General features: G+C 38.2%; 1 protein-coding gene across 2 annotated transcripts; it reads left to right on the forward strand.

Annotated features, from left to right (window-relative positions):
- The first annotated feature begins 344 nt into the window (after positions 1-344).
- Positions 345-4732, forward strand: LOC115709283 (zinc finger CCCH domain-containing protein 30). 2 transcript variants are annotated; one of them, XM_030637351.2, is made up of 2 exons: positions 345-611; positions 1854-4732. In XM_030637351.2, exon 2 carries the CDS (start codon positions 1877-1879, stop codon positions 4052-4054), a length of 2178 nt encoding a protein of 725 aa, XP_030493211.2. In that variant the 5' UTR covers positions 345-611; positions 1854-1876; the 3' UTR covers positions 4055-4732. The 2 variants fall into 2 exon arrangements, with proteins under 2 accessions (XP_030493211.2, XP_030493212.2); XM_030637352.2 differs by lacking the exon at positions 345-611 and adding an exon at positions 631-814.
- The last annotated feature ends 10026 nt before the right edge of the window (positions 4733-14758 follow it).

Here is a 14758-nt window from a genome sequence, read left to right on the forward strand (position 1 = left end):
CGAATTTAGGTTGAATTTCTATAAAATTTGACCAAAGGACACTGTTAAATTATTACACTGAAATAAAAAAAAAAAATAACAATGAAAAAAGCTTTAATTTATTTGTCTATTTATTGTTCGTAATGTTAACCAATTAGATTTCATCACGTTGAGTAGCCGACAAAATGAATTTACACAAATACCCTTAATCATTTTTCAAAATGACAAGATTATCCAATAACAGTATGACGTGTCATGATATAAATGGTATTATTATGTAAATAATAGAAGAATATTCAGAACCCTTCTATTCAGTGCGTTTATCTGTTTTTATTTTTACTTTGTTATTTTATCAAAAATATTAAATTAATTAATTTTATTTATTTATTTATTTTGAATTAGAAAAGAGAGAGAGAACATAGGAATTGGGGATGGAAGGAGAAGAAGAACAAAAACCCAAAGCTTTCTTTTTCGACTGTCTCTCTCTCTCTCTTACTCATTCAAACAAAGAAAATTTTCTCGGAATCCAAACACTCCGCTCAACACTTGAAACCTCTTAGATCTGTCCGTCACTATCACAGTGTGCCTCAATGGCGCTTGCTACTGCTTCGCTTTCTTAGCTGCAGGATTTGGTAAGATTCGTTTTGATCAGAACCAAACCCTATATATATATACAAATACTTATATATAGCCATATATATACGAACACTTAGATCGCTTCCTTTCTTTCTGTCTACTTTTGATCTTCGACACGATTCTTCTCTGTGAGAAGTTTGTTTGGTTTTGATTAAATGGATAAAAATATTAGTATCGCAATTGGTTTTGCCTAAAATAGGTATGCGATAAGGCTTGGAGTTGGATTATACTAATGTCTGATCCTTACACTCTTCTCTTGCTTTGGTATTGGTATAAGTATATATTTGTTAAATCTTTACTTGTTGTTTGACTCTTGATTGAAACTTTGTTGACGCTATCATTTCTTTAAAAAAAAAAAAGAAAAAGAAAAAAAATTCTTCTGTTTTTTTTTCCGTTTTCATTTTTAATATCAGCACTTCACTTCTGATTTTTTTTTTAGGTGAATGATCGTTATTTCGATCATTATGTTTTCTTCTCCATCAACTATTGAAGTATGTTTTTATATATTTTGTTTTTGCTGAAAAAAGATATTTAAAGTACAGAGTTAGCTTTTTTTGCCTTCTGTTATTTCTACTTTGGTCTTGTGCCTCTTAGATCGCGTTTGGTTTGTTCCATTTCTATTGTTATGGTCGACAAATTTTCAACAAGTCTTCTTCTGTTCTTTTTTTTTTTTTAAAAAAAAAAAAATTGAATTGGGGGGCGAGGTTGCTGAGACTTTTCCTAGAATCGCTGTATTCAGAACTTTGTTTTTTTTATTTTTTTTTATTTTCGATCTTCCTAGAAATTGTGCGCCGCCGAACGATCATGTGATAGTATAACAGTATAACATTGAACGTTCCATACCCATTTTTTAGATTATTTTCTTCTTTTGAAAAAACATAGCGAACAAAGAGGGAAATCATTTGAATTGTTTAAAATCATGTTAAGTTGAATAAAAGTGAAGGCTCTAAGTATAAATTAATCGAAAACTTGGTAAACTTTGCTTCTTTTGAGTCTTCGAGAGTTCACGATAATATATCTATGTATATTAAACTAGTATTTGATAGCGTATCATCTTTATTCGACTGTTTTATTTGTTTCTTATTGATGCTCTGAATCTTTGTTTCTGTTAAATTATGATCTAGGGAGGTTTCTATTTTGAGCAATCATTCAGAAATAAAAGCTGTTTTTACTCCATATGTATATTGGCCTCTTTCCAAATGGTGATTTAATACTTCTTTTTTGATTTCAAATTCCAGCTGGCTTTTCGGCCAATAAAAGCATGTGCTGTGGATCAGAAAAACTGAAGCCTATATCATCTTCAACCCCATCTCCTATTTCTATAATTGAAAGTAGAGTCACCAACATAGCCATGAATCACTTGACTATTCAAACCGAAGATACTTTTGCCAGTTTGCTTGAGCTAGCTGCTAACAATGACATTGATGGATTCAAAAGATCAATTGAGCGCGACCCTTCCAGTGTTGATGAGCCTGGTCTCTGGTATGGTCGTCAAAAAGGCTCAAAGGTGATGGTTAATGAACAGAGAACCCCTTTGATGGTTGCAGCCACTTACGGTAGCATTGACGTTGTCCAATTGATTCTTTCGTTGTCTGTTGCTGATGTTAATTTTCACTGTGGTCTTGATCGAAGTACTGCACTTCACTGTGCTGCATCTGGTGGGGCTAAAAATGCTGTTGATGTTGTAAAACTGCTTTTAGCAGCTGGTGCTGATCCAAATTTGGTTGATGGCAATGGTCATTTTCCTCTTGATGTTATAGTTGTTCATCCTAAGCTGCAAGATGTCAAATTGGCACTTGAAGAGCTCCTTAAGACTAATGGTTCTGCTATTGAACACACTCTAACAGTTTCAACTAGAACTGTGAATTCAAGATCTCCTACTCTTTCTTCATCTTCAGAAAACGGGTCTCCTTTGGGTCAAGATTTTAATTCTTCACCATCGAGGTCTAAGTTTATTGATTTTCCTGTTTCCGAGAAGAAAGAATATCCTGTTGATCCGTCTCTTCCAGATATCAAGAACAGCATCTATTCAACGGACGAGTTTCGAATGTACTCATTCAAGGTCCGGCCGTGTTCTCGTGCATACTCTCATGATTGGACTGAATGTCCTTTTGTCCATCCAGGTGAAAATGCACGGAGAAGGGATCCCAGGAAGTTCCATTACAGTTGTGTTCCTTGTCCTGAATTTCGAAAAGGAGCTTGCAGACGTGGGGACATGTGTGAGTATGCTCATGGCGTGTTTGAGTGCTGGTTACACCCAGCTCAGTATCGAACCCGCCTTTGCAAAGATGGAACAAGCTGTGCAAGGAGAGTCTGCTTCTTTGCCCATACTCCTGAAGAACTCAGACCATTGTACGTCTCTACTGGTTCTGCTGTTCCTTCTCCTCGCACAGGCACTTCTGGAGCTGCTGCCATGGATTTTGCTGCAGCAATGAACATGTTACCTGGCTCTCCATCATCTATGTCTGTCATGTCTCCTTCACCATTCACCCCACCAATATCGCCTTCTGGTAATGGTATGTCCCATGCCTCTGGTGGCTGGCCCCAACCAAATGTACCTGCATTGCATCTCCCAGGCAGCAATCTTCAGTCCAGTCGCTTGAGATCTTCCCTTAATGCAAGAGACATTCCAACAGAAAGCTTTGATTTACTGTCAGATTTCGATATGCAGCAGCAACATCAACTCCTTAATGAGTTATCTTGTCTCTCACAACCATCTTTTAGTTCTAATTCTTTGAATCGTTCCGGGCGGATGAAGACACTAACACCCTCGAATCTAGATGATCTCTTCTCGGCTGAGAGCTCGTCACCTAGGTACTCTGATCAAGGCTTGCCATCGGCTGTTTTCTCACCGACTCACAAATCAGCAGTTATCAATCAATTTCAGCAGCAGCAGACTATGCTTTCTCCAATCAACACAAATTTCTCCCCCAAAAATGATCACCCTCTCATGCATCAGTCTTCATTTGGTGCCCCCTCATCTGGGAGGATGTCTCCACGAAATATGGAGCCTATTTCACCAATGGGCTCTCGGGTTTCCATGTTAGCTCAGCGAGACAAGCAGCAATTCCGCAGTCTCAGCTCACGAGAACTGGGCTCCAATTCTGCTTCCACTGTTGGTTCCCCTGTAAATTCTTGGTCAAAATGGGGATCCTCCAATGGAAAACCGGATTGGGCAGTTAGCACCGATGAGCTAGGCAAGCATCGCAGGTCCTCCTCATTTGAGCTAGGGAACAATGGAGAAGAACCGGACCTATCATGGGTTCAATCACTAGTGAAAGAATCTCCAACCGAAATGAAAGAAAAGTCAAAGGCTCCAATTTCAGGTGTTTCGGCCAATAACACGTCCTCCAACGAAACGGAGGGAGTCGATCATGCCGTGCTGGGAGCATGGCTTGAACAAATGCAGCTCGATCATCTCGTGGCTCAGCAAAACTGAAAAAAGTTTCAGCAAGAGCCCTGAGAGGTAGTTAACAACAACAGAAAGGTTTTGGTACATAACATAATGCCTTTTTTTCAGATTTTTGTTGGCGGGATTGGGTGTGGAGAAAAGGTAACTACAGTAAGTAACAACAAGGAAGAAGAAACCAAATGGAGGAGAGAAACTAAAACTCCTCCCAAGAAGAAATTCGTTTTCACCATTTATTGTTTACCACATAACTAGAAAAAGGGTAAGAACACATCTGGGTTATATACTCTAGAAGTGAAAAAAAAAAAGAAAGAAGAAGGGTCTCTTTTAGGAATTATATGATTTGTCATATTTTTTTTCATCTATGATGTCAAAACTGAAAATGTTATATGCTTGTTCCATCATTTTCTTTCCCCTTTATTATTAATATTCATTGGCTCCTTTGGTTAAATCATTTAGGAGGGTGTCATCATTATATCATTATCCTCTCTTATAGTCCATTTTTGGGGATTAGAAAGGATTTTGCTCCAAATATCTTTTCCTTATGTAATTTTTTAGAAATATAATATGTAACTGTGCTGGTTACTTTGGGGTTACAAAGGAGGGAGATAGAGAGATATTGTGATTCCCTTTCTTGTGTAACATTCAATTTTATTACTTTTGGTATTTTAATATACCTTTATTTATTATTAGTATTATTATTAAAAACTTCATCTCTTAGTGACTGCAGAAATATTATTCTTATTGGATTGATTATATTCCATGGATCTGATTCTTTTTGATTTAATTTATTGTGTCTTGGAGTATGAGTTCTTGTTCTTCGAAGAATAAATCATAGACTTGAAAATCAAAAGATATTGTACTGTGTTGTTTTGTTCTTCTATTTCTTGCCTTAATATTCACGTTAAGACTTAGTGAGAGAATCATTCTTAGGACACTAACTAAATCTTAATTGAAATTTTGTTTTTGAGTTGAGAAAAAAGAAAAATGTGATTGGAAACCTTTCGGTGCATAGGTAATTGGAAATGATTCCTTTTTTATTGTCACTTGTTTTATTTACATGTAAAGAATGGAATTGAAATTGACATGTTTTCTTGTCTTTTCTACCTTTTTCTTGTTGTAAAGTGGAGTTAAAACTGTTGTGTTTTCTCATGTTTTAGTTTACGTAAGAATTAGGGTAATCTATGGTGGTTAGAACAAAAAAAGAGCTTTGATTTTGACATTTTTTTATTAGTGTAATCCTCTTAGTTAAGTATGCTTTTTTTGTTAAAAAGGGTTTAAGGAAAACAACTTTCTACCATATCATCTATCACCATGCATAGCAATGTGCACTTATTATTATTTTTTATTCTCCTAATTGTCCACTCAAATGAATTGGGAAAATATTAATTGATCTCCACCTCCACACAACACCAAGGAAATAACTAAAATAATATAAGAACATTTTTATTTTTCTATTTGCCACTTGTGCTTATTTATTTTTCTTATTGGTAACATATCCCACTATCTATAATATGTCCCATAAACAAAGACAAATGGAGGAAAAAAGCATAGAGATTTTGATGGGGTTTATATTGGTTTTTGTTGTAAAAGACATAGCTTAATTACTTTGAAATTGTATGTCTTCAAAATTCACTTCATTCCCTAAAGTCATGGAGTAAGTAGGTTGTGTATCTAAGGATAATTTATTTAACAACCAAAATTCAAGTGGGTAGAATGTTATAGGTATTGGTAGGTTCAAAATTACTAAATAGGGACATTTGGGAATTTTAATTAGGTAGACGAGTTGCATTATGTGCCTACAAATTCTACATATATAGTAGTTTAGACAAAAGATTAGTTGCATAATTTGTTTTTTGAGCTAAAAGTCTTATATGCTAATTTGGGTATTATTGCCAACAAACAAACAACTGTAGTGGAAACCAGTCATGGACAAGCATCACAAAATATGTGAATTGGGAATTAATGCTTGAAAAAAGAAAATAAGATGTTCTTGTCATTAGTTGCTAAACTAAGCATAATTATTTGGAGACATTATTTAATACATAATACTATGCTACTATAACAAGGTTACTAGATTCACTCAAAAGCCAAGAGAGAGAGAGAAAGAAGGGGGTAAAGGGTTGTGGTAGTTTAGCTGTAACCAAACCAAAAAGACAAATAACAAAGGACACCCTATAATGTAAGAGGTAGAGAGGAAGAGTTGGTTAGTTTTAAGAAAACCAACAAATGAGGAAATTTACAACACATTTTTAGCTTTAGGTTTTTGGGTGACTAAAAGTACCATTTGGAATTCATACTACTTGATTCCGCATAGGATTGACCTCATAGGATTGACCTTAAGCTTAGGCGGACTAGATTTGTGTATAGAACTTCTACTGAAAATGCGTATAATTTTTTTTAAAATTTTTGGCAGTTAAACTCTCCCAATTATTGTTTCACTTATACTTATCTTTCAAACTCAAATTTTGGCAGTAAAACTTTCAAAACTACTGAACTGTTAGCAAATTTAAGGTATTACATTGTTAACTGCCACCATAGACTGCTTATGTGTACACTCTTGTACACGTGATACATTTATATTGGAACATAATATTATTATTTTAAAATTAAACAAAATTATAAAAATAAAAAAAAAATATTTAAAAAATAAAAAAAATTATAAATTTTGAAATAAATTAATTTATATAATTTTTAAATAACAATGTTAGGTGTATCAATGTGCCACATATACAAAAGTGTACACATACGCAGTTTATGTTGACAGTTAACTGTGAAAATTAGATGACACCTTAAATTTGTTAAAGTTTTGAGAGTTTTACCATTAAAATTTGAGCTTGAAAAATTAAATGTAAAAAGAATAATAGTTAAAAGAGGTTTAGCTGAATTTTTTTTTTAATTATCATTTTACATGTAAAAATTAATTTTTGTATGGAGTTCTAACAATTAATGGATGCAATATCATTTAATATAATATTGTGAAACATCATAATTTTTTAAATCATATTGGGTGACAAAAATTATCAACTCATAAAAGATAGTCCACAACCATTGCATTATGATATGATTAATAACTCTATTGATTGAATGAAAATAAGTTGCCCATTTCTTCTTAGAAGTTTTTATTATTTATTTTTAGTAGGATATGGGTTGTTGTTATGCAATTATTGTTATTTGACCCTATCAAACCCACTATGTTTCCCTCTAGGGAGGCTATTTTCATGTTAAGAGGACTTGGGTCCTTGGAGAGTCACACAGTTCCCTTTTTTCAGATCAGGATGCATTGCAATTATAGATTGTCTTTTTTCTTTTGTTTTTGATAGCTTATTTTGGGTTTATTTTTTTGTTCTTTCAAATTTATTAGGGAAATTTCAATTTTTGACCCTAATAATACAAGCCATTTCAAAATTTATACCCTTCCTTAATTTGTACAAATTTAGTCCATTAATTACATGAACTTCCCATTTTACCCTTTTTTAAAAAAAAAAAAAACTAAAATCTGAAAGTGGTATTTCTCTCTCTCTCTCTTCCCTCTTCCCTCTCTCTCGTGCACCACTCTCTCTCTCTAGGAAAAAATTGAAAAATTTATGAAAAAATTTCCCTCTATCCGTCTCACTCTCTTTATTTGCTGTTGAATGGTTGTTTTCTCGGTGGGTGTTGGTGGAAAACCGAAGCACAATACAACATCACTCAAGAATCTTACACCATTATAATGGGTAAGTTGTATTTTAAGCATTTTGTTTGACTTTATGTAGTTTAAAATTGTTATACGTATGTTTATTGTTGGAACTGCTGTTTTTTGGTCTGAAATTGTTGAGATCTGGCAGATCTGGTTTTCAGTCGATTTCTGGGTTTTCCAGTGTTATCGATGATATGTCGATGATATGTCGATGGTTTATCGATGATTACAAAGGAAAGGTCAGTGACGACCATTATCGACGTTATGTCGACATAATGTCGACATGTTGTCGACATCATGCAACCCAACATGGGATTAACTATTTGTCGACATTTTGTCGACATGTTTGTCGACAGAATGTCGACAACAAGCATTTTTGTTTTTTTTTAAGAAGTTGTCGATATTTTGTCGACATCATGTCGACAAAATATCGATGCAATGGAAAAGTACCGTGGATAAAACATAAACATAACATAACATTAACAGAAAATAAAGTTCATTAAAAATAACAAAAAAAAAACATAAAAAAAAAACAGAAAATAAAAGTTCATAAAAAAAAAAATAAACATTAAATAAAACTCACCACAAACCATAACATAAGAAATTATTTTTTTTTTTAATTCTTTGGCTTGTGGGTGAGCCTTGCAATACTTGCATAATGTTCCAGGCTTCACCGGTTTACCGTTGAAGATGCCCAGTTTGCAACGACGGCATCCTTCGGGGAACCCAGGTGGTGGAGCCGGCCATACACCAGTTTTGCAAAATTCTCTTTCAAGTTGCATGAACCTGAACTCGTTACCATTTCGTTCTCTTTCGAAAGCTCGAGCGACGTCCAAAACTTTCTGCATTGCAGGAGTAACTATGCCAACATCAGGCTCCTGCTTCAGCTCTTCAGGAGTTAGGATGGGGAATTTGCCGTTCTTTCTTGGGGCCATATTTCAAACTTAAGAGAATAAGAGAAATTTTTAAGAGTAAGAGATAGGTAGAATACAAGAGCACTTATGAATAAGATTTCCCTTTGCTTTTATAGAGCAGTAAAAATGTTGGGAATGTATGAAAATTTAATGGTCATTAAATGCGTAACTGTACAGGGAAAACGCATGAAATGGCGTATTTGTCGACAGAATGTCGATACTATGTCGACATCATATCGACAACATGCCAATTTAGTGTCACTGCTAACACATTTGTCGACGACATGTCGACTTCATGTCGATATGTTGTCGATAGGACACGTGTCTGACATGCAACGTTTCAGTTGGGAAGGGTTGTTGGGAACGTAGGTAAAATTTATTAACATTAAATGTGCAACCGTTTTTAATTGTCGATTGAATGTCGATGGTATGTCGATATTATGTCGATGACGAGCATGGTTGTTGTTGTTGTCGATTGTATGTCGATAATATGTCGACACAATGTCGACAATCAGTGCCCTAATTTCTGATGTTGTGCTTCTCGACATTATGTCTATTGATATCGATGGGATGTCGATTTTTATTTTTTTTTGGGTGTTTTTTCCTTTACTCACCTTGTTTTTTTGGTTTGCAATTGCAGGAGACAAAGTGTTCCTTGTTGTATCGTACGATGGTGTTTGGTTATGTGAGAATTATAATTGGATCTACAAAGCAAATAGCAGCTTGACGTTGACAGTTACAACCGAGACAACCCTACAAGAACTGCGACAAATTTTATATGAAGAGTTGGAAGTTGATCCGGTAGCGTATGATTTAAAGTTGGAGATTTGTTCCTTGTACATGAAGGGAAAAATGGTTGCGCCAGAGGTTATTAAGAGAGAACGCCAACTGAGAACGTTTTTAGAGATGAGGGCAACAATGTCAAATACAGAGTTTATGCCATTATTCGTGACCAAGGTGAGAAAAGTTGGGAATTCGGAGCCTACGCCGCCTACTAATCCTCTCCCTCGGAGTGTGGTAGGGTCTTGCGTTCCCGAAACAGATGTTGGGATTGGTGTGAATGAGGAGGTTCCGGCCAATTTAGAGGTTCCGACCAATTTTGATGTTCCGACCAATGTAGGGCAAGAACAAGAAGCGACAGGATTTCATCAGTTTGAAGAGTTCGATACACCCTTCTATAATAATGATCCTATTGTAGATTTGAATATGGACGATGAGCATGATTTAGCAGTCGATGAACCCGTAGCGGGACCATTGTTGAGGTTAGAGTGTGTACCGAGTAACCAAGGTACACAGCGAGAACGACAACCTCGTAGTGAAAATCGCACTACACCTGGAACTAGCAATAGTCGACCGGGCGGGCGAAGAACATGCTCGTCATGCAACGTTCTCAACGTTCTCCTCTTTCGAAGTTTGTACCAAGTTCAAAGCTCCCATGTGGACAAAGGAAGATATAATGGAAAATCATGAGCTAACTACTTGTTTACAAAGTAAGGAAGCGAGGGGGTGATAGAGCTTGGTAATTTTTATGAAAACAAGGAAGAAGCTGAGACAAGTTGTGGGTAGGTTTGCCCTTAATAACAATTTCGAGTGGATGGTGAAGAAGTCATCCCCGATGTGTTGTACGTTACATGCAAGGCTCCGGATTGTAAATGGAGATTGAGGGGGAGGAAGAAGATGCATTCGACAACTTTGAGGTCAGTATTTCACAATGAACACACATGTAACTTGAATGCGAGACGTTCAGATCACCGTCAAGCAGCACCATGGGTAGTTGGCCACCTTATTAAGGGGAAGTACACCCAAGACGGAACTAAGTACAAGGCTAAAGACATACGAGAGGACATGTTAGACAACTACGGTATCAGGATGAGTGATGTGAAGGCGTGGAGGTGCAGGGAGATGGGACTTACGTATGCTAGGGGTACGCCACGAGTTTTCATACATGAAGCTTCACGGGTACTTGTACATGCTGGAACGAAGAATCCAGTACCATTACGACTTGTACTTAGAGGATGAGCGGTTCAAGTACTATTTTATATCACTCGGTGCATGTAGAAGGGGCTTTTCTTTTTGTCGTCTGTTTTGAGTATCGATGGCACCTTCTTGAAGACGAAGTACGGCGGTATAATGTTAGTTGCCGTGGCATACGATGCGAACAACCAATTGTTGCGGTTGCTTATGGTATCGTTGACGGTGAGAATAACGACTCCTGGACGTATTTCTTACGAAGTTGAGGGTAGCAATTGGCGGGGTTGAGAACTTAGTGTTTGTGTCGGATAGGCATCAAAGCATTGATCATCTTTGTTGAACTCGTTTTTCACGAAGCGGTCCCTTTGTGCATGCTATCACCACATTGTTATGAACGTGAACGCCAAATTCAAGAAGATGCTTTTCACAACCAAATATATAATGTTGCTTACGCATGGTCGAAGGCGGAATGCGATAGAGAGTTCGAGAAGCTTAGAAAGATGAATCCGGCCATCGCTGCATATGTGGAGAGTATAGGGTTTGAGAAGTGGGCTCACCCTTATTGTTTGGGCGATAGATACAACATCATGACGAACAACGCTGCTGAAAGCTTCAATAGTGTCACAGAAGAGTTCAGGAAATATCCAATAACTACTTTGGTTGAATTTATCGGGTTCACACTCCAATCGTGGTTCGGCCTGATCGCCTCGAAAATGCCGACAAATGTGCCACCCCTTTGGCCACGCTCTTCGAAAAAAACTTGGCAAAAATTCATGAAAATGCAAGGTACAGGCGCGTCCAACGAAATGGAGCCAATTTGTATAACGTTGGTAGGGGACCTAACGGTGAAAGAGGTGGTGATGTGAATCTAGTTGAAAGAACATGCACTGCGGCGTGTTCACGTTATTGAAACTCCCTTGCCTTCATGCATGTGCCGCGGCATTGAAAACGAACACAAGTGTGTACACGCTTTGCTCACCTTATTATTCAAAAGAAACGTGGAGGAAGATTTACGATGATACCATCAATCTCGTTGGTGACGAGGATGATTGGGTTCTCCCAGAACACATCAAGAATATGAAAGTTGGGGTACCTGTGGAAAAGAAGCACATGGGTCGTCCAAGAAAAAGCAACGGCGGAAGAAGACGGGAGAACCGTTTCCGTCCGAGTGATAAAAAGGTTACGTACCACGAAAGCAGCCGTTGTGGTGCTTCGAGCCACAACGAGCAACATGCAAAGCCCGCATCTGAGGCGTCTTGTACGTATTCGTTGGGAAATTTGATATATTGTAATGATGCATATTTTGTCATAGTTATTTTTGTTGAGGTTGAATATTTTTCAAATATTTTAATTATTTTTAGGTTTAATAGTTATTTTTGTTGAATAATGTTGATATTTTATATTTGAAACCACGTATAATTATCAAAATTTGAACGAAAAGAAAATCTATATATACATAACTGTAATGTTAATTACACAAAATATGCAATGTCCCAATAATTACACATATAATCAGCCGACATTTTGGTAAAATAAATCGACACACCACCGTTGACGAAACATGGCTATCCGGTCTGGCGTCACATCGGTCAATCCACGCTGCATCATGAGATGCTCCACATACTCAATGCAATACACGCCACAATCACCACTAAATGCAAAATAAAATGTAAAGTCAGTCTAACGTAAAACATATTTTAATACTATAGTACTTTTTTATCGCTATGTACCTGGTTGCTGACTTCGGAACTAAGTCGTGAGTGGCTCGAGTCGCGTGCGTTTTTAGAAGCACCGTGATGTCACCGTTAGCTAACGCCATGATCTGGTTGTTATGTGGAAATTCCCCGGTTGCAAGGATTAGCGAGGGCAGCAGTTCTGCCCAAACCTTCATGATGGGTTCCATGGCGGTCCAATGACAGACGCTGGAATCACAGTCGTAGACATTAATTTTCCACAGCTCTATGTCGACTTCAACTGTGACCCAGTGTCTTGCCGTGGGAAGGTGCAGAACGAAGTAAATAAACTCGTTACCCCTCCATCTCTCAAAGACTTGGGACTGTAATTACAGAGAACAACGAAACAATTAACAAACCATAATAATCTTCCCAAACAATTAACATTTAAAATCTTACTAAAACAATACCTTATGAAACCCTGTTCAGTAGTCCAGGATATAATCCTCCCATTTAAAGTTTTTCCTCGGACCCTTGTGGCTCGTCCATGCACTGCTGATCATGGCGGTCACGAATGTGGAGAGAATGATACCCTTCTGAGGAAATGTCAGTGGATAGTCGGTGCGTCGTCTCCTCAGCATATGCATTGCTGCATCTATATGCTGCATATAAAGGGAAATGTCAGTTAGACAAAAAAATATATTAATTGCACATAAAGTTGTAAAGTGAAGTAATATTATAAAATACTTTACTTACGTCATCTGTAAGCCATTCCTTTGGTGTGAGCATTATCCAAAAGAATCCTGGACCGTAATCACCACTTCTCAAATCCCGAAGTCGGTGGTTCGGAATGAGTCCAACACACCATTTTCGGAAAGTGGTTAACAATTTCTCATCAGGTGGCTCCAGGGGATCAAAAGTCGAAGATGGCCTATGTCTCCTCTTCATCTCCGTATAGTCACCGAACCATACAGGAGGCTTTCTCTTCCTCTTCCGACTCTTAACCACTGCAGGTTGTGCCTCTATGGACAGAATCTCACCCTGCGACTCGGTGTCATGTACATGGATAAGAGGTTGTGCCTCGATCGGAGTCGGCGGAGCTCCCTCATAAGGATCGTAATCGTCGGGGAAGACCTCATCCTCTTCTACCGGGGGTGAAGCGGTGGTGGTGGGGTAGATGGATCTGCGGGGCCTCCGTGTCTTGAAGGCGTCGTTGGCGGACGATTCAACATGGCCAATATGTGTACGAGCTGCTCCATAATTACGTTCGACCACCCTTCGGCTACATGGCTGGTCTCGTATGCCTTCTTCGGCTCGACATGAGCGGCATACGGACACGAGTGTCGGCCTCGATCCTATCCAACCGAGCCACTAAATCGGTGTACTCGGCACCCGACGCGATGCGGATGGTGCACTTTGGTGAGGTTCGAACCAGTGGCCTGAAAAAATATATATCAAAAAAATACGGTAAGCATACGATATACCCTCCACTATATAAAAAAAAATAATAAACAATAAAGACATAAAAAAAAGTTCCAAAAATTGGTACACGAGTGTCTCTTTCACGAGTGTACGGGACACGAGTCTACGGTACGACTACTGCCTCGGCCTCTGTGTCATCCACAACATCATCAACCGGAGTTCTCCACACCATCGTAAGATATTGTCCTCACAAATGCCTCCTCCTCTCGTCCGTGGAAGGAGCCCCTTCACCACTTCCGTATTACGTTTATGGTTTAACAAATATCAAAATAAAACCATTTAGCATTTATTACAAGCATTTATGTTAAATAATTATTCGTAACATAAGTGAAAATCATACCCGTCTAGAAAATAATGCGGCGACGTCTTTCTTCCCAATATCGCCTTTGCTCGTCCGGCTAAGCATCACTGGGGAACCGAATCCCGTGGTTCGTGCCATACCTCTTGCCAACCTCCAAAATGGCCTCGTACGCCCAATATTGAATTGCAGTGCGAAGCCATATCTTGTGTATTTGCACTCGTCTTGAACATCCGAACTCGGCTTCTTCTCGTAGTTAGCCTTCCGTTTCAACATGTCTTTACGAAGCGAGTGCATGAGTACGGCGAATGAGTGCTTCCCCCAAGGAATCGGAAGAAGAACTCGAGGTCTTCCACATATCTAAGTATGTGAGGCGTGATCAGCGCGTTGGCCTCGCGGCCCAGAAGCACTGACTCCACAAACAAGCACAAGCCGAGCTTGTACAAGTCTTCGGGTTACGGCGGTTGTGAACTGAAGTTGGAGTGCTTCTGTCTTCACACTATCAGACCGGTTGAAATATTTGTTGATCAATCGGTCGACCCCCGAGCGCGCGACTGCGCAGCCTTCTCCTCTTCGTTGGCCCCAGGAGAAGTCCAAACCCGTAATGAGTGCAAACTCCAGCACCCCGAATCGGACCTCCTTCCGACCAACATAAAACCTCATCCTCAACTCCTCCACGAGCATCCACTTTCATTTTGTGGAGCATCAGCTGGTGAA

This window comes from Cannabis sativa, chromosome 3 (assembly GCF_029168945.1).
Source record: "Cannabis sativa cultivar Pink pepper isolate KNU-18-1 chromosome 3, ASM2916894v1, whole genome shotgun sequence".
In the NCBI taxonomy this organism is placed as follows: Eukaryota; Viridiplantae; Streptophyta; class Magnoliopsida; order Rosales; family Cannabaceae; genus Cannabis; species Cannabis sativa.